The 20,918-nt window shown below is 39.3% G+C and overlaps 2 protein-coding genes across 3 annotated transcripts in view; both read left to right on the top strand.

Annotated features, from left to right (window-relative positions):
* The first annotated feature begins 571 nt into the window (after nt 1-571).
* Nucleotides 572-4,605, top strand: LOC129430426 (stress-associated endoplasmic reticulum protein 1). The gene is made up of 3 exons (XM_055187600.2): nt 572-1,041; nt 2,978-3,053; nt 4,174-4,605. The coding sequence occupies exons 1-3, from the start codon at nt 958-960 to the stop codon at nt 4,212-4,214; spliced, it is 201 nt and encodes a 66-aa protein (XP_055043575.1). The 5' UTR covers nt 572-957; the 3' UTR covers nt 4,215-4,605.
* Nucleotides 4,606-5,214: 609 nt separating this feature from the next.
* camta2 (calmodulin binding transcription activator 2) overlaps nt 5,215-20,918 on the top strand; it is a 28,833-nt gene continuing 13,129 nt past the window's right edge. Inside the window, exons 1-11 of one of the 2 annotated variants that reach the window (XM_055187592.2) lie at nt 5,215-5,354; nt 11,084-11,184; nt 11,280-11,383; nt 11,908-11,975; nt 12,903-13,038; nt 14,113-14,184; nt 14,736-14,886; nt 15,774-15,887; nt 16,086-17,830; nt 18,823-18,949; nt 19,297-19,431. In XM_055187592.2, coding sequence (XP_055043567.2) covers nt 5,257-5,354; nt 11,084-11,184; nt 11,280-11,383; nt 11,908-11,975; nt 12,903-13,038; nt 14,113-14,184; nt 14,736-14,886; nt 15,774-15,887; nt 16,086-17,830; nt 18,823-18,949; nt 19,297-19,431 — 2,851 coding nt within the window. In that variant the 5' untranslated portion in view covers nt 5,215-5,256. The remainder of the gene's footprint in view (nt 5,355-11,083; nt 11,185-11,279; nt 11,384-11,907; nt 11,976-12,902; nt 13,039-14,112; nt 14,185-14,735; nt 14,887-15,773; nt 15,888-16,085; nt 17,831-18,822; nt 18,950-19,296; nt 19,432-20,918) is intronic. The other variant, XM_055187593.2, reaches the window with a different exon arrangement.

The following is a 20,918-nucleotide window of genomic DNA, read 5'->3' as shown; positions in this document are numbered from 1 at the left end:
GCGGGAACATGATTTAGTGCCTTTTTTTAAAGGTAAAAGAAGACACGAAAGTTCTGTAAGTGAGCAGTAGTGATACCTGACACACACTTCAATCAGTAGTGGAGAGAGAGATGAAGAACCAGCAGAGAGAGATGACTGGAGAGACTCCTTCTGCGCTCTGTAAATGTTTCTGGGAATGGCAGAACAAATGGATTCCTCACAGACTCGCTATCCCAAGATTCATTGTGAATTTAAATAAATATGCAAAACATTATGTTTTCTGTAGAAACGGGTTTACTATGTATGATGTTTTTCACAAATGTTACTGCTGCATAACGGTAATATCATGTTACGCTTATCTGTGATGTTGAGTAATTTAATCTACATGAATGCTTTATATTTTGTGAAATTAAACAAAAATGTCTGTCTCAGTCGTTCTTTTATAAAGTTAGTAACGACGGACCCTGGCTGCTGACGTCACAAGGTAACGGAAAGACCGGTGGGCGATGACAGACAGACAGCTAAAGAAATCCTCCGTAAACTGTTCGTCTAATTTCTGCAATAAAAATAGTATAATTTCGTAAAGTTCGACCTTGTTAGAGTTTGAAATCTGTTGACAAGTCACCTTTGTCTGGATTCTTCAAACGATACAACCACCGAATTAGGACGCAGATGACGGGTTCAGTGTTTTTCGGTTGAATGAGTGCATCTCTTAGAAAATGTCAACGTGAACTATACTAAAAAAATGGCGTAGAATAGTGCAAAATTACGCGATTTGAAAAGCACCAGCCACCTTATGATTTGACGGGCAGTACAGTAAAGGGTTAACTCGAGCGACGTCACAGGGAGGCGTAGCCGGCGTTTGGTCACGTGCCGCCGCTGTTGAATCGCTCAGCTCAACGGACTGAACGGAATCGAATCGCTGGACAAATCCGCCGCGTTTACCGGAGCGCCGTTGTGATCCTCACACAGTTCATCATGTCGGCGGTTCAGCGGATGAAAGTCGCGAACGAGAAACACAGCAAGACGATCACGCAGAGAGGACACGTGCAAAAAAACACGGTACGCGCGCTCCCGCGACAACCACACGGACACACACACACAAACACACACTACATATTCTACGTGCTATCCGTATGTTTGCATTTGTGTGTGTGTGTGTTTGCATATGTACACATTTTACACAGTCATACGATATTCACGCGTGATGGTGTGGGGTTACTGCTTTTAAACTCATGAGGGATGTTTTACTCTACTGCAGCTATAATTGAACATGTCAATTGCTGTGTGTGTGTGTGTGTGTGTGTGTGTGTGTGTGTGTGTGTGTGTGTGTGTGTGTGTGTGTGTGTGTGTGTGTGTGTGTGTGTTTGGGGGGGTGGAGGGGGAGATGGGGTGGATGACATACAAACCTCACATCTGTTTTCATGTGTTTGCATTAAAGTCATTGAATTTGATCTATAACGTGAATTCTGTAACTTTGTGTCATTTCTGTTTCTAGAGAATAATAATATGTACTAAAAATCTTGCTATGCTAACCACAGAGCTGGGTAGATTACTTGGAAACTGTGATCAGTTACTGATTACAAACTATATTGCAAAATTTGTAGTCAGTAAGATAATCTCTTAGATTACACATTTTGTGTAACGTAATCTGAGTACTTTTTGCTGACATTTAACCTATGTTTATTTGATGTCACATATATTTAAAGGTGCCAAATAATGCATTGAAATAATCTGTTAAATTATTAAAGGGAATAGAATTTTGTACTGTTTTAACATAATACAAAAGAGCAAGAAATATATGCCGATTTAAAATAAGACATGTTTGTAAGTGCATAGGGATGGGAGTAGGACGGTTACCGGTTTCATGATTAACCACGATAAAATGTCCTGACGGTTAGTATTATCATTTAAAATTGAATTATCATTACAACCGCGTTTGATTACCGTGATTTTAAAAACTTGCGGTAAATCCTGTTCAGCCAAAATCAGTTTGATGCAGGCGCGCACAAGCAACATAGTTTTTTTTTTGCAGAAGGCGGCATTTAAGAGATAATGTTTTGTATTCATTCACGGTAAACTTATTAGACAGATTTTTTTTTACCACAGAAATAATTCCAGGGACATGAAATATTAAATTGTGATTTTCAAAAATAAAACTTGTTCAAATGTTTTCAGTGTGTGTATCAGTTCTTTTTGAACATTTCCATCTCATTTAAACAAAACCATGATAATGATAACCGTGATAACTTTGGTCACTATAATCATGATATGAAATTTTCATACCGTCCCATCCCTATTTGACATTACAGTGTATGTAAAACATAAATAAGCATAATTTCAGCAATAATAATATTATTATTCAGGTAAGATTCAAGTCAGATTTTACCACAGTAACACCGTGTTGCATGCATATTTTGTTACAAAACATCAGTGATGAGAATGACTCTCCTATATAAAATATGATGTAAATACTGAAGAATATACAAAACTTTGTATATTTATTACTCTAAATCCTTTGACCTTTATCATGCTATATACATACAGTATGTGAAGATTAATAAAATACACATAAAACAACACGTCGGGTCCATGGATCAGTTGGCATATAAAAGCTTTTGTAAGATTATGAAATTTTTTTAAAAGAAAAATAAGAAAGTAATATGAAATGTAATCTGTAACAATGAAATAGTAAATGTACTCTGATTACGAGTATTTTAAAATGTAATGCAATTTAACTACAAGTACTTGATTTTTGGAAACTGATAACGTAATCCAGATTACATGTAGTCAGTTACTACCCGGGTGAATCAGGTGAACAGTCCAGGTTAAGGTTTTGATATAATGGAGGATCAGTGGATCTCAAAAGCCAGAGCCCTGCTTAAGATATTCTCATCCAGACACTTTAAAACAGTGCTCAGTCGGTGTGCTATACACTTTTGTGCTCTTTAACTTCATTACAAACAATACACTGTAATTGTGTGTGTTTCTCATACAGCGGGTGGTAAATGAAGACAAGAATCCCGTGGGTCCGTGGCTTCTGGCGCTCTTTGTGTTCGTGGTCTGTGGTTCAGGTAAAATGAAAACCAACATGCTGCATATATTTAACACATATTTTAAAATGACATAAATATGAACTGATTAATTTTTTAAGTGAAGGAACAAATATTTTGACGTTTATGTATATGTATCTATGAATTTGAGATGCCAAATTCAGTTCTGTTGATCAATTTGTAGCACAGTTTGAATAAAGCGTGATTGATTTCTTACAGAGAGTTTTGTCTGGTGTCTGTTAGAGAAAGGTTTCATGCATCTTCTGTCAGTCCTGTCTCTTTCAGCAGTTTCTAAAGTTTGATAGTGTTATTAAAACACTTTTAATATATAATCCCACACAATTTTCACAAATCTAGTCTAAAAATGGAAATGTACTTAAAATAAATGAATATGTGACGTTTCCTTTAAATCGTGTATCTTTGTTAAACACTGCTGTAGAATTACCTGAGCATCACACTAAACATTTTAATGTACATTTAATCACTGACATATGTACACATGACAAATAAAACTTAAAACTTGCCTGTGAAAACCCATCTGAAAGTCACTGTTTTCTATATCATGTAAAGCAGTGGTTCTTAAACTTTTTCGGTGGGCAGCCCCCCTTGTGTACGGTGCATCCCATCATGCCCCACCCAAATAAAATTTAGGACATAAAACATTAAAAAACTTGTTAAATTAAACAAAACATATTATACAAAGTTTTGCTGTTGGCTAGTGGCCTGATTTTTATGAGGTTTAATAACACAAAATCTTATGATGAATGAATGTATTATATCAATTGTCGTAAAACCCTGGCCCCATCTCACAGACCCCTGTCTCCAGTTTGAGAACCACTGATGTGAGGAACATTGTGTGAAAATATAACTGTGATATCTTTAATACTGACTGAGCAAGATCATGTCAAAGATTGAAATCAAACTCTGATGCTCCTGATCTCATCATTAGATTATGAGACTTTTATTCTGGATTACACAGACAGGATCACAAATATTGAAAAACTTTCTAGAGCTCTTCATTTTGTTGTTGTTCAATCAGTTGCAGCTGTTATTTTTGTGTAATGGCCCTTAACTGTAATGTTCTGCTGTCTATACTTTGTGTTTTATATTTAATCATGATATTTGTGATTTTCTGTTTCAGCGATCTTTCAGATTATCCAGAGTATCAGACAGGGCATGTAAGATCTGAGATGTCTGCGTTCTGGAGATGTGTGAACACTTTCTCAATCTTCTGCACTGAGATGTTTTCTTCCGCTATTCCTCTGACATCCGTTTGATGATAACTTTTATTTGTGTGTGTGTGTGTGTGTGTGTTCTCCATGAATGAAACATCTGTTCATAACTCATGATAAACTCATTCAGCTCTTAGTCTTATCATTTTATCATACTTTACCTGTTTCAGTTCTACGCTGATTTTATTTTATTTTCAATAAACATGAGATGATGAGATTTTTTTATCAATTCACAGAAATGGCCATGTGTAAATTCAAACATTAAAAATATCTTCCTCACTGTTACAATGCATTGATGCTGTGTTATAATGATTTTATACAAATAAAAGGTATTTTCTCTATGTGTGGTCTGTTTTAATATCTGAGGAACTGTATAAAGTATTTATTGTTTTTTGCGTTTTGATACGATAACCAAATTTCTACATGTTAAAGCGCAACAACATTATGCAAATAATTATTATGTGTGCAAGTCTCATTTACATACGCTGTATGGTCACGTGGGATTTAGACAGCTTCAGAAGTAATAACATAAACAAACGGCATTCGTGCAACAAATGTAACTTTCACAAAGAAAAATTAAATTATTTCTCGTAACAAGCAAAATAAACAACAAGTAGATGACTTGATTCAAATCATAGCTAAAGCGTAAAAAACAACATTGAGCTAACATTACGGTTTAAAATGTGTACCGGAAGTTAAGTTCTCGTAACAGCGACAACGCACGTGCATCCGATGGATATATTGTGTGCATTTAACTCTCTCACGACAGGGTTTAGTTTAATTCAGTTATATGAAGACATTGTTAAGTAGTTTTCAGTAACAATACTGCTGTGCTTGAGGCAAAACAATGGCCATGATATAACTTAAGGTGTTTTTAAATTATGGCAGCTCGAACATGCATTTCAGTCTGGGACAAGAATCAGCCCTGTCCGGGAAACTGCCCCTCGGTGATATAAACTGTAACACCGATTTAATAATTAATAATAACCGATATGATTATACGTGTACTGTCCTGTCACACTGTGCACGCGGCCGCGCGCCCGGCTGACGTCATTAGTGCAGAAGATGGCGGCGCTCGTGAAGGCGGAAGGTAAGTGGCGGAATCCGTCGCCGCTACTCGGTCTCCCGTTAGCCGAAATTGACAGCGAGCGTGACAGACATTTATGAGAAATCGTCCACGCGGTTCGGCTCAGTTGTGTCGTGTGTGCGCGCTTGTTTATTTTGCGCAGTGTGTCTGTGTGTGTTTGTGTTGCCGCTGAGGGCCTGTGGGAATGACATGTTTATGAGCAATACTGTATATTAAATCATTACAGTGATCCCGGTCCGGGTTGTGTCTGCTCACGGTTCTGATGCCTCTGGTCTAGTGATCACTTATATAAACGATGTGTACCATGGTAATGCTGTATGTTACTATGGTACTGAGACTATATTAGTGTTGTGTAGGATCTGGACTGGACAAAATACTGTAAGAAATATAACTGAACAAAAGTGTGTGTGTGTGTGTGTGTGTGTGTTTGGTGAGATGACAGCTGCTCTTGCACTGTAAATGTTTCTGTATATGATGATGTGTAATTAATTCAGAACAGATGTGAGAGTTGATTTCAGGATGTGTTGAATAAATACAGTTGTGTATGTTTTCATTTTAAAGACTGACACACACACAGACGCACACCTGTGGGCAGTAAATGTTGTGTAACAGTGATAATCAGTCAATTTACACTGAAACATTCTCTCATTTTAGTTGTGTGTCATGTTTTCTCTTTGTTAATTATTCAAACATACAGAAGTGTGTGTGTGTGTGTGTGTGTGTGTGTGTGTATGGATGTTGAAGACAGCATTGAAGACTGTACACCGTGTTTGTTGTCTGTAGTGTACACCAGTGGTTCGCAAACTGGGGGCCGCGAGATGGTGCCAGGGGGGCCCCAGTTTTATGACATTTTATAAAATAAATTAATTTATCATGAATTCTGTGCAATTAAACCTAAAAAAAAATAAGAATACTACCCAACAGCACTACTTCATATCATGTCATATGTTTTGTTTAATCAAAAGTTGAGTTTTAAAACAGTTTCTTGTCATAAATTTTCTTTGGGGGGGGCCGCGAAGGAATGCGCCATACACAAGGGGGGCCGCACGCTGAGAAAGTATGAGAACCCCTGGTGTACACTACAGTAGTCTCAGTGTATCAGTTGGAGGCGGAGCTGTGTTGAATTCAGAGTGCTGCTGATTGGTTCCCGTGATGCATAAGTTGTTGCTGATGTACTGATCTTTTTTAAGACTAGGGTTAGTGTTGTTATGGGAAGTATATATTATCACAATAGTGTATATACTGGGATGTAGTATGACGTAACTGAAGTGTATGTGTTGCGCACACATATTTATGATTAACAATAACACGCAGAAAAATACTCATTCTTGTATTTCATTTCGTTCATTATTTTTTAATGTAGTGTTTACTATATGGCTTAAATTAATAATTTAGTGAACCATCACTTATTTGATTTTATAATTCAGTACAGTGTCACTAAATTCCCTCTCGCAGTGATTTGTGGGTAATATCAGCTGTTAGAGTTTACATTGATCTGCCTCTTGATATATTCACCAGAGGCAGCGTAGATCATCTGGTTACTTTTAGAGATATTCATTTCAACATTCTGTGATTTGGGACATGCCAATTCTTATTTCGAATGCTATTTAGAATGGATAGTAGGTGAATTGGGGCTATAGACTGTAAGAAATACGGACGTAGTGTTTGTGATGTCACCTATAGGTTTGTGAAGAGCTTTTTTGAAGCCAATAGATGGTGGAGTCTGCCCGCGCCACCTTAGCATCGCATCACTCGCAGATAACCAAAAATGGGTAAAGAAGCGGGACATGGAAGAGGTTGAAGTGAATGAGTTAAAAAAAATTCACCCCCCTCACAGTTGTCATGAAGGGCAAAATGATGTATATAGACCAAAATCACTATTTGTAGCAGTCTGTAAACGTATTATTATCTACTGTAAAGTTGGGCATTTTAACATGAAGGTCTATGGGATTGACTCTCTTTTAAAGTGGCCAGTCGATGAACTGCAGTTGAAGTCACTTCAGTGTTGTCTTCTTTAGAGAGATCAGAAGGTCGCCCCTTGATTGGGATGCAGGTGGAGTTTAAATGCACATTATAAAATAATTCAAGTTTCTTTCTTGATTGTTTGAGAAAACCTCTTTTAAAGGTGCTGTATACAAACAAAATATGATTATATTTGGCATTAAACAGTATTAGAACAGAGAACATTAGTTATAGAACAGAGAACTTTTACAAACCATCACCAACTGGATCAGAATTGAATTAATCAGAAATGGATCGATGTTATAAAAGAGTTGTCTTATGGAGTGTCTTTATAAGGGTTAGGCTTAGTTTGATCTACTGGCTGTTCTTCAACGTGATACCCAGCCGATGCCTGACCAATGACCACCGGCAGAACCCGCTTAATATCCGCTTAATCTCCTTATCCGTTTCAATGTATATATATATATATATATATATATATATATCTCCCAAGGGTTTTTCCCTCCTAGGACTTTTTTTTTACTTCCTTGGCTAAAATCCGGGGTTTTTTTCTCCTAGGGGGTTTTTCAACCCGGGGAGGAAGCCTTCTTGGGCTTAACTTCTATACGTTACATTAGTAATACGTAGGGTGACCAGATGATATTGGCTGAAATTCGGGACGGGGGGGGGGGGGGTCAGACGTAACGGGAGGGGGGGGGGGGTGGGGTTCATCCAATAATAGTTTTATTTATTAATTTTATTTAATAATAAAAGACAATGAATTTCAAACTGAGTCAATCATATTAATATAAGTACATATGCTTATAAATAAATTGATATAATACATATAGTATTTTATACTTTATACAATAATAGTTCATACAATAATAGTTTTCTTTATTTTACTTAATAATAAAAATAAGGAATTTCAAACTGAAGTTAATGAACTAATCATATTTTTATTAATATAAGTACATATGCGTATAAATGTATATAATACCTATAGAAGTATTTTTTTAACAAAGTGCTTTGCGTGCCCTCGACCAATCTGACTCATTCATGCGACTGACTGTCACTGCCTGCACTTTCAACTGTCCTCGCGGCTGCTGCAACTTTCGCTCTCTTAGTCAACTCTATAAAACAAAAAGGTCCTATTGTCTTTGTGCATATAGATGAATTAGATAAATTAATAGAAACAATACAACGTCAGCATATTTCGCGGAGGTTTTAACTGCTGCCAGCAAAATGAGAGCCTACAGTATAAAAGCAAGATGCTGCAGCCAATGAGCAGCCGGCGGCGGCTGGCTGCAGCCAATGAGCAGCCGGCGGCGGCTGGCTGCAGCCAATGAGCAGCCGGCTGGTGCTGGCTGCAGGATGACTTAACCTCCTCGCTCATGTTTTATCAGACAACTACTACTCAAGATTTTGCTTTAGTATAATTTTCGGGGAAATTAAAGCGGGATTCGGGATTAAGATTTTGCTTCAGTATGATTTTCGGGACAATTAGAGCAGGATTCGGGATTCGGGACAGCAGCTTAGATTTCGGGACTGTCCCGAATTTTTCGGGACGTCTGGTCACCCTAGTAATACGTTCGCTTATAATATTGATTTAAAGCCGCAGCAAATTTAGCTGCTTGTGCTATCGTGTATTATGTTTAGGGATGCACCGATCCGATATTCTGGATCGGTATCGGGGCCGATCCGGCATTTTTTGCTGGATCGGATATCGGACTAACAGGACCGATCCAATTCCGATACTGCGCGTTACCCATGGTTGTCACTGACAAGCGATTAAAACGTCAAAGTATTATAAAAGCACCATAAACGTTTTTATGCACTATAATCAAAGTCATCTTACACTCAATAGCTTCATGTGAAGGAACAAACGCACATTTAAAAATATTCATGTTCACAGAAACACTGTAACTTACTTGCAAACTGAGTTAATCCACTGATGAGAAGCGAACGGATAAAAACGCGTCATTCAACACAGGCACACACACAATAACACATACAATAACTGTAACGTTAGGCTTTATTAAAGATCTGATTTCATAAAGTCTCAGTAAGCTGTTGGATGGATGCAATTCACTATGTGCTGAGGATTCACAGGTGAAGCGGACGGATGAAACGCGTCATTCAACACACGAACCCTCAATAACTGTACGCTGTTTTAAAGATCTGATTTTATAAAGTCTCAGTAAGTTGTTGGATGGATGCAATTCAGTATGTGTTGAGCACACGATGCATCAAATCTCTTTGTGTTTTAATAGTTATGAACTTAGCTTTCCATTGCGGAGCGAGGATTCCCATGCGAGTGTGAGGACGCTTCTAGAGCATCAATGCTGCACAGTATTGCGCAGAATGCGCACTCAATATGATTTAGGCGCATCAATTCTGCACCCGAAATGTGCATAAAAGGTCCGGTTAAGTGCATAATTCCCAAAATAACCATCTGCACACTAAAGCTTTTTTACTGTGACTTTTTGCGCATTTAAGGAAAATATATTTAGCATACTTATTTGATCAAACGTGCCTATTTTATTTTCTCCTAAACACTGCCATGGTTAATAACTACTAATGTTCTTGTAACTTGTAAATCATTTTAAATTATTGGTTTTTAATTTAAAAGTATAATTATATATAATATAATTATATTATGCTAGATTTAGACATTTATATAGTGTGTGAGTGTGTGTGTGTGTGTGTCTGTGTGCGTGTGTCTGTGTGCGTGTCTGTCTGTAATTTAAATTGCTCAAGAAAAACACAGTAGTATCGGATCGGCAGGTATCGGAATCGGCCGATACTCAGAATTCGGGTATCGGAATCGGATCGGAGATGGAAAAAGTGGTATCGGTGCATCCCTAATTATGTTGTGCTATCTGTCAATTTTCTGTGCTTTTCACTGCTTCTATTAATGTAAAGCTGCTTTGATACAATTACCAAATTGTGAAAAGTGCTATATAAATAAAATTGAATTGAATTGAATAATCACTTTAAAGGGGACATTTCACAAGACTTTTTTAAGATGTCAGATAAATCTTTGATGTCCCCAGAGTACGTATGTGAAGTTTTAGCCCACAGATCATTTATTATAACATGTTAAAATTGAAACTTTGTAGGTGTGAGCAAAAATATGCTGTTTTAGGGTCCTTTAAAATGCAAATGAGCTGATATCTGCACTAAAGGTCAGTGCCGTGATTGGATAGTGCAGATTAAGGGGCTGTATTATTATAATAAGAGTTTTTTTCACATTCTTGCAGAGAATGGTTTACCAAAACTAAGTTACTGGGTTGATCTACAGCCGGTTTGGACTAAAGCCCTCTACTAACTATTTGAATGACGTCAATAAAACAGTTTTTGACTAAACTCCGCCCACAGGAATACGTCAGTTGCCAGCTAAGCTCAAACGGTTCTGCTAAGCTAAGCTGCTGTCCAATCACAACACACTAATCAAACTACACAATCACAACACACTAAACAAACTACACAATCAGAAATCATGACATATTTCTGAAGGAGGGACTTCATAGAACAAGGAAGACATCAGACAGTTTTTAGGACAGTGAAAACAGCGCTATAGAGATGAAACATAAACACGTGTTATATTGCATACTGTAAACACAATCATAGCTTCAAAAACACATAAAGAACGGGACCTTTAAGAATACATTTGATCACCTACTACTGCAGTTACCAGACAACAAAGACGAGAGAAAGAGAGAGTTACTGTTAGTGATACAGTATGTTTGTGATTGTAAGAGTGTATTTGTGTGTATTTTGTGTGTCAGTGCCGCAGTGTTTTCCTCATTGGACCCTGTGACTGCCCCCTGCTGGCTGGAGGAGTTACTGAGATTCACCATGAACAACAAGGATGGTGCTAAAGAGTCCGGTCAGTGTTCAACACGTGTGTGCGTGCGTGCGTGCGTGAGTGTGTGTAGGAGGTTTATGTGATGTGTGTATGATGTGATTTATTCTGTGATGTAGAGTCTGCTGCTCAGATGAAGGTGTTTTTGCCCAATAAGCTGTTGGAGTGTTTACCGCCTACAGCATCTTTACCCAAAGAAAGACTGCGGTGGAATACAAACGAGGTCTGATTTCACTTCTTAATCAACCCATGAGTTTATTTAACCAAGTTTGTTGTTGTCAGTAATAATAACAGGCAAGCAGATTCACAATATCACCCTACCATAAAAATATTTAACTTCCTAAGACCTGGATGTGGACATCACATTTATTTGTTGTTTGCACCACAACACTTAATTCTGGTAACTTGAACCTGTTGTACACAAACGTGGACAATTAGACTGCTTCATGTTCAATGAAAAATATTTGGGTATTATATTTATTGGTTCTCCCTAACCCCAAAATAGCTGGAAGAAATAAAAAAAAGACAAACTAAAGCTCGAGTCTTAGGAGGTTAAGGATGCACATTCTCATGCATTATGTTTTTTTTTTTAGGATAATAGTTGATCTCTCTCATGAAAACTGTTGCTATGAAATGCATTACAGCACAACTGGAACTTTGTATTAACCAATCATCATCCAGCACCAGAAGTGTACATTTATAAGAATGCTTTAATATTTACTTAAATACTCATCTGTGTGTCTGCAGGAAATTGCATCCTTCTTGGTTTCATTTGACAGACATGACGAGTGGCTGTCCTGCACCTTGAAGAGCAGGTGTGTGTGTGTGTGTCTGTTTGTGTGTGTGTGTGTGCGTGTGTTTCTGTGTGTGGGGGGGTCTATCTAAAGAAGGTCCAGATTATATTGGGATGGGGCGTGTTTGGTTGATTTCAAATGTCAACATTGGCTTTCAGAGATCATGGACCCCACTAGGGGTGTCTTTATGACCAAAAATTAATTTCACTGAATGAGTCATTTTATTTCATGATAGCGGTTTATTTCACGGTATACATGTTTTTCAGATTATATTGTTTTTGGAATATAAAAACTTGCAAACATTTGCCACTCACTAAAGTTTTTTTTAATGTTCACCACAGTTTTAAAATATGTGAGATTTAAGGCTAGTGTTAAAGTGAAAATTCAAATAGATGACAACAATTAAGTCTTGATAGGCAGAATCTTGTTTTTAATTGAGTTATTAATTTTATAGACTGTTGAAGCTATAGTATGCATTCATTGGATTTTGTATTTATGCATACAGTACATTAAAAATAGACAATATGTAAAATGAACAGATACATATGCACAAACTTGCAGACCGGATAAATACCTTTATATGAGAGACGGAGCTCTGGATATAGATATTATATAACAAGTGCTATGAGGTGATGACCATGAAGTCTGTTATAAGGTCTTGATGCCCTTTATGTTCTATTAGATCTTAACCTTTGCGTCTCTTTCTCGTCTTTCTGATGAAATATGTTTGTACTATAAGCAAATGGTGCATCAAACTACATCGCTACAGCAATGCAATGATATAAATACGAGCTTTGCCTTAGTTTGATTAAAGTTCAGAAAACTTTACAGCTATTAGCCTTATGTGCGAGAAGAGCTTTCTTAATTTGGCGACGCCCAGCCCTACACCCCGCCTTTAACTCTTTTAAATAGTTTTTGTTGTTTATTTTGATTGTGTGTTTACTTCAGACCACAGAACGGATCCATTATCCTATACAATCGTAAGAAAGTCAAATACAGAAAAGATGGATATTGCTGGAAGAAAAGAAAAGATGGAAAGACAACAAGAGAAGATCACATGAAGCTGAAGGTTCAGGGCATTGAGGTGAGAGCGCCACCTAAAGATCACCTGCACATTTATTTGATTTATTTCAATACAGAATAACATTCATTACGTAAGGAATAATTGACGACGGGACATTGAATTATAAGAAAATAATGCACACCAAGGTGGTAATGCGGCACGACGTGAAGCGGAGTGCCGTTACACCGCAGGTGTGCATTATTTTCAAATAATTCAAAGGACCGGAGTCAATTATTCCGCTTATACCACGGTTACCACAAACATTGCTCTGGTGCCTATTTTTAAGACATTTGAAAAATTAGGTGTGCGGTTTACAGAAAAATAATCAACACCCATAGAACATTTCTCAGCCAATCAGAATGCCGCATTCAACAGACCCGTGGTATAATAGGATTTAAAGCAGCCGATGCTTCTAACCAATGGCTAATTTTCAACCCCAGTCCTTCGGTTAGGAATAATTACGCAAGGAATAATTGACGACGGGCCATTCAATTATTCGAAAACAATGCACACTCAAGGTGGTAATGCGGCATGACGTGAAGTGCCGGTACAATGCAGGTCTGCGTTATTTTCATTGATACAGAATCAGAATAAAGCCTTCAATCGCCCTGTGCTATAAAAAAAAGTATAACAAGAGTAACAGAAACCTGAGACCGTACAGACATCAGTGTTCACAAACCTGCTTTTGTTTGAGTCATTTTATTTGATTTATGTCTCTGGAGGATGTTCAGCAGTTCAGTGTGAACTGGGATTGTAACATTGGGAATCAGTCCTGGAATGCAGGAACAATGCCATTAGGGGTGTGTCGTAGTGATGACGTCACAATGATGTAGTTTTACTTTGACCGGGGGGTTCACAGCGGGCTCCTCACTATTTGCACTAAAGCTAAAATCGTTCACCAGCTTAATGTAACTCATGATTGAATCAGATAAAAATGCACAAGTGTAGTTTCTCAAGACGCTGTTATTCAACTAAGTGTACGATTACAATTATATCACACATCACATTCAGAAAATCACTGACGGAGTGAATGAACCATAATGAAACGATCAATTGTTTTATTATAGTCTGTTTTCTCTCTTTATGTTCTTGCAGTGTCTGTATGGTTGTTATGTTCATTCCTCCATCGTTCCAACATTCCACAGGAGATGCTATTGGCTACTGCAGGTTCGTTTACCCAATCAGAGAGTAGTTTGCATGCATATTCAATGCATACTTTTTATTTTTTGTGTTTAGGTGATTTCAGCTGTACTAGTTATACAAATACTGTATATATTATTTGGAGAAACCTAAAGGTTTAAAGTAGTGCACCTATTAAAGTCATGTGTAAACTACATGAGGAAACAAATACAGCATCTGGTGCTCATTTGCATGAAACTATTTTGAGCTGTACGACTACAATACGCACAGAAGACTGCGAAACACAGAACAGTATAGCCATCCACTTACTAAACACAGTATACATGTGATCTATACCCTACATATAATGAAATGTGTTTTATTTATAAAGTGCCTTTCCTAAACTTAAAATAGAGAATACATCTCTTTATAAAAGTTACAGGGCCCTGCCCATCAGAAATGATTTTAAAATTAAATAAAAAATGAACAGTTTTAGAGTCAGATCATGAATTTCATTTAAAATGAAAGAGTATAAAATATGTGGCTTGAGAAAGATGAATATGAAAAGATCTTGAAGTGTATCTCTGTGTGCTTTATAGAACCCAGACATTGTGCTGGTTCATTACCTTAATGTGCCGTCACTAGAAGAAAGCGTGAAGTCCTGCGGCCCGGTGTCGTGTACATTGACTGACCGGCGAGACAGTCTGCGCTGGAGCCGAGACGAACTTCTCTTGCAGCTGAAGCCCATGTGTGAGTAAATAACCAAACACAGACCTGTGTGTGCCAATGACCAATCACAGAACCGCCACAGCAGGAAGTTTTTTTATAAGTGTCCTTGTGAATTTAGATGTTAATGGATAGGTATCTATTCTATATATTGCAGTGGCCGATATATCTGGCGACATTTTATTTTTTTATTTGCCGATTTAGATGATAAATCTTTTTAATCGTGGAGAGAAAACCGGATACGCACATCCAAAAAAAAGTCTTGACTAGGTGCAAAAGATGAATAAAAAAACAGAAAAAGTTCTGCACACTGTAAAAGTCCCTTATTTCAAAAGTTTAAAACAGCACGCGGGGCCGCGTAACTTTTACAGCGTGCAGATCTTTCTCTGTTTTTTAAATCTTTTTAATAGACCAATCATTTTCTTCCCCTAAATGTGTTGTTTTTAATAAAAACCCCACATCAGTTGACTACTATTAATGGAGTATAAGAATATTGTTTTGTTTTGAATGAGGTCTAAAGTTTGATGTGCTACAAATGTTTCATTTCAATATACTCTTGAGTCTTATGGGGCGTACACAACAAACACGAATTTAACGATTTGCGCAAGTAGATTACATACAAAGTCAATGCAAATACGCGAATACACGCAAACTTGCGCGGGGAATGCGAATGACGCAAATTGGGCATAAAAAACAAGCTTTTCACCTCAGACGCATCTTTGTGCAAGTTGAAAGTATTCAACTCAAGTGAAAAATTTGCATGACACAAAGTTAAATCCTGCGAGTAATCTAGAGCGAGGAACGCAATGTTTCATGTTTGGTGTGTACGCAGCATTAACACTGTCTATGAAGGACAGAAGTGTATGATAATATCTGTGTATGTCTGTGTGTGTTTGTGTTTGTGTGTGTAGTCCATAGCATGAAATGGTCTTGTGAAGGGATCAGTACTGTGGAGCAGATGGTTCAGCAGATCCTTGAAAACCAGCAGACCAAACCACAGCCACGAACCCACACCTGCCTGTGTGGTAACTCACATACACACACACGCATACTTTCATTTGTGAACCCCATAATTATTTAATAAACTTATATTTGTTACTTTTCTATCAAAAACTATATCAGATAAATGAAATTAGGTTGATGCAAAATGTGAGAATGTGGTCACACTATTCAGGCCCAGACATACGGCATGACGCATTCATCTACACGCTTCTTTCCCACAGCATCTCCCGGCTCCAACATTCCTCACCGCTGCAACAGCACGAAACATCGCATCATTTCCCCTAAACTGCCCAGCTGTCCCGCCCCTTTCCCTCCCTTCACAGAGCTCCAAAACATGGCAGCTGAGAGCTCAGGAGGCGAAGCTGGTCGAGAGGCAGGACCGGGCGATGCCACAGTGGCTGTCGTGCCATCGGAGAGGAAGCTGACATCCAGTAAGCCGGAGGACTCGGGAAGAGCCGTCACAGAAGAGACGGGGGGTTTGACTTCGCCGTGCTCTGCCTCTTCCTCGTCCTCTTCCAGTCCGCCCCAAACGCAACGTGCGCCGACTATCTCCCTTCGTAACGGAAATGGATTCTACGGTGACCGGAGTGGCGGACTGGCGACCGTGGCCCTTCCGCAGAACGCGGTTATTGTCATGACGACATCGACACCGGTGGGGCACGGCGGGGAGGAGGCGAACAGAAAGCTCGGAGTATCGCTCGGCCGTGCTGGCAGCCGGCTCGTCCTGTCCCCTGTACCGCCCAAACAGGACACGCCCCCTTCACCCTGCTCTTCCACTCCCTCAAGTGCCGTCTCGCCCAATCAAGGCGTGGCCACGCTGTCACTCACTCTGTTGCCCAGTCCTGTGATTGGAGGACTACTACTGACTGACCGCATTATCCCAGAAACACCTGGAACGGTTGTACAGCCGGCGTCCCCGACGCCCTTGCTACTCCCGTTTGACCCTGACTCTTTCCTTAACAGCCCCAAACAGGGCCAGACCTACGGAGGCCCTGCCCTTCAATCCCACAACTCCATTTCCACCTCCCCGTCACCACCTCTCTCTGCGTCTCCTCAACCTCCTGCATCTCTCGCTCTGTCTCTTTCTCCCACCTCTCCACCATCCTCTCTTTCTTCCCTCTCTTCCGAGACCGAGAGGAGGAGCGTTACTGGTCGTCCCTCTTCAAGCCCATGCTCGCTGTCTCCTTCTCTCTCTCTTTCGCTTTCTCCAAATCGCTCTAGTCCACTGCTACTTCCACTGTGCCTGGATTCATCTTTAGGTCTCGATTCGTTGACCCAACCGCTAAGTCCCGCCCTTTGTACGCAGGAGCCCTCATCGTCGCTGTCAGCTGGGGACGAATTAGAAACACTTCCAACTGGACTTGATACACAAGATGCACCTAGTCAGCTACTAACCAATCAGCTTTCTCCTTCACACCATATGAGTAACCAGTTGGTGTCTACCCATCAAATCCCAACGACACAGATTCATCCCTCAACTAATCGGATGTCTGCCGAGGGTGAAAAGGTCGAGCTTAGGCAACAGCAGCAGCCTCAGGTGCAGCTTCTAGCGACCGCCTCAGCTTCCACCAATGTAAACGGACGGATGATTCCCGTACAAGTTAAGGAGGAACAGTCTCCACCCGCTCGTGTGCACTTTGAATCAGATGTAACTCCAATGGACACAACCCACAGTTCTGATTCCACTCATGTAGATGACGAGGAGACGGGGCTCACGTTTGACTCGGCCTTTCCTGACCTCATATCTGAGCTGATTACAGAGGAGACCGTCAGCCACGCCCCCAACCCAAACCCACCCGTTTACCCCGTCAGGTACATGGTTCCACCTCAGCCGACACCATCCGCCTCGTTCTTGCCCTTTCCTCTTCTTACAAACGGCCATTCGTTTGTGTCCGGCGGCTCTCCGGAGGAGACCCAACACCTGGCCAGCATCACGGACTTCTCACCTGAGTGGTCGTACCCGGAGGTATCCGTCTGTAGTAATCTCTGTCGTCTTCTTTTTTCTTGTTGGAAGAACTTTGTGGGCTTCCATTAATAGGGTACAAAGGAGTGTTTCGTTTCATTTTCTTTTAAGAAATAAAGGGACAAAAATTCTTACATTTTACACAGTCAGGTGTGTAGTAGTGTCGATTGCATTTTAGCATGCTGAACAAATAACCCTGCTATCAGTTACTGAAAAGTCATCTGTGTCAATTATCAAATAATAATTTTAAGCTACAAACTATCATTTCCCAAGTTACTCGTAATGAGACTAGTGTAAAATAATATAATGCTATCTTTTAGTATTGTAAGGTATTGTGTCCGTTTTTTACTGATTCCAGCATTTTTTTTTGTTTCCAATGGAAGTGCTGCGTTTTTAAAGAACGACGGCAGCTGGCGAGACGATAAATGTTTTGTTCCGAGTGCTCTGCATTTTTTACCACTGGTCGCCAAGAGTTGAACAATGTTTATGGGCGACCAATTCACTGAAGAAATGCTGGCAAGCGCCCTCAGTTGATGTTTTTACAAGAGCGCCTGCCGTTTTCCACCACACTTTGGTGGACACGGGGCCTAAAGGGGGTCACACACTGGACACGCAGCTTTCTAAGAGTGTACGCACACCGACGCCGACCAAGCTTTGACTCGGGATAGTTCAAATCCCTTTTGCGCCACTCACATAGTTTAACATTAAATAACATCATTTTTGTCCCAAATCATTAACGATTAACATTGGCTGCAAACTTATATTTTGCATTTTGAAGTAGACACTATCTGACGAAGCTCGCGCTATTTAATGTGCACTACCGGTTTACGATACCTCTGAGTTGTCCTAGACGCGACGCTGAGCTGCGCGGCCGGTGTGCGACCCCCTTTAAGAGTTTTTTGTACCCTGTTTATGGACAGAATCTGATAGTGGTGTTTCTGATGTCCAGTGCTGTGATCAGTGGTAAATGTTGACCTGATCTGTCTTTCCTTTAGGGTGGAGTGAAGGTTCTGATCACAGGTCCATGGTCAGAGACTGACGGCAGATACTCGTGTATATTTGACCAGAGCCGAGTACCTGCTTCATTGATTCAGCCGGGTGTCCTGCGCTGTTACTGTCCGGGTAAGCACCACAGATTCATTGTTTCAGTCAACCGCTGAACCGGACAATTCAATCATTCTGTTGTGTTTCTTTATGATTGGCTGCGTCTGAAACCATCTTTTATACTATATAGTAGGCAAAAAAGCAGTAGATGTGGCGAGTAGTATTTCTTCTATAACAGAAGATAGTACTACTTCTTCACATAACATCTTCTACTGTTTTAACTTCATATAATTCAGTCCCTACTGTCACAGTATGCGATTTTGGATGCAGCCAGTGTGTTTGTCTGTGCCGTCATTGGATTTGCTTATTATGGAAAATAATGTGTGTTTGTGTGTGTGTTTGTGTGTGTGTGTGTTTGTGTGTAGCTCATGAAGCTGGACTTGTTGCTCTCCACGTCTGGATGGATTCTAGTGTGGTTTCCTCCGCTGTGCTCTTCGAGTATCGCGCTCGCAATGCCTCGTCTTTACCGAGCTCACAGCTGGACTGGTTATCACTGGACGGTGAGTAGACACGCACGCACGCACACATGCACGCACACACACACAAACACACACACATTATATTTGGATCCACATATGAATACTAACACGATATCCAAATCTCAGAGGAAATCAGTTTGCAGAATGACAGGCACTGATGGTTAAAATACATTCACAAGTCTTTATATTTAATATCATTTTACACACAAAGATAGATAACACATCTTTGTTTCCATACTTGCATTCTCCCTATGATGGAGGTTTTTTTTGCTTTCTTTTTTTGCAATCCATCCAACTGCAAATCCCATTCTTGTGCACATGACCTAAACTTACAAGTAATTAACTTACAGTCATTGTCAAAGATAACAGATGATCAACTGAATGACAAGCACAGAGTTTAAAGCCTCATTTACAATCATAATGTCAGGAGTATTTGATATATTTTTGATCGATCCAGTTCAGTTCAACAGTAATATTCTGGTAAACTTTACTGTCTTTATGTATTGATTTCAGATCCTTTACAATCAATCAAAGACACAACACACATTGTGTTACCTTTTACATAAGTAAGCAGCACATAAGAATATTGATGTGATTGTTATGTTTCAGGTGATGATGGTAATACAAGCAGAACAAATCACTATTAATGAGACAATAAAGTTCAGATGCAAAACCTGCTAAGTGGATTTATTGTTAATAAACTCTTAACAGATCTTTTTTCTGATTGGCCTGAGACTGAGATGAAGTGGATTTGATTTGAAAGTATTTGATGGATGTATTGTACATGTCGAGAGGTGACGTTTAGCAGCTTTTTTATCTGAAGTCTTTAAGTGTCAGACCTGTGTGTCAGTGGTTCCCAAACTTTTTCAGCGTGCGGCCCCCCTTGTGTACGGTGCATTCCTTCGCAGCCCCCCAAAGAAAATTTGTGACAAAAAACTGTTCTAAAACTCAACATTTTAATAAATAAATAATACAAAAAAAGTGGTGCTTTTGGTTAGTAGCCTTATTTTTTTAGGTTTAATTACACAGAATTCATGATAAATGAATGTATTTCATCAAATGTCATAAAACTGGGGCCCCCCTGGCACCATCTCGCGGCCCCCAGTTTGAAAACCACTGTGTTATGACACAGAAAGTGAGATTGACTGATGGGGTAAAAACACAGCTCTTATTATGATGATTTATGTTGCATTTATTCTCTTTTATTATCCGTGAGAAGAAAAACATTAACACTTTAAATATCAATCTATATATGTGGTGAACATTGGTTAACTTTGGTCACTCTTTAAAGGCATTTTGAGTTCAACATCTTTATGTTTAGTTAAGCAAACTGAAAAGAGTTAAAACAGAAGTGATGTGACCTTTTACAGAAAATACAGAAGTTTGTTGTGCAAAGCCCCATTGCATTATTTAGCAACATATCAGATTTTATCTTCAGTATTGTGCAGTTTTATTTAACCTTCTCTTATGGCTCGTCCGCATGATTGGTTGAGGATACAAAGAGGTTT

The sequence above is a fragment of the Misgurnus anguillicaudatus genome, chromosome 13 (assembly GCF_027580225.2).
Source record: "Misgurnus anguillicaudatus chromosome 13, ASM2758022v2, whole genome shotgun sequence".
In the NCBI taxonomy this organism is placed as follows: domain Eukaryota; kingdom Metazoa; phylum Chordata; class Actinopteri; order Cypriniformes; family Cobitidae; genus Misgurnus; species Misgurnus anguillicaudatus.
The sequence above is the reverse complement of the archived record's forward strand: the minus strand, read 5'-3'. Positions and strand labels throughout refer to the sequence as shown.

Coding starts and splice junctions, on each gene's coding strand:
- LOC129430426 (XM_055187600.2), top strand. CDS start 958: ATGTCGGCGGTTCAGCGGATGAAAGTCGCGAACGAGAAACACAGCAAG. Junction 1,042..2,977: donor GACACGTGCAAAAAAACACG/GTACGCGCGCTC, acceptor TTTCTCATACAG/CGGGTGGTAAATGAAGACAA. Junction 3,054..4,173: donor GTTCGTGGTCTGTGGTTCAG/GTAAAATGAAAA, acceptor TTTCTGTTTCAG/CGATCTTTCAGATTATCCAG.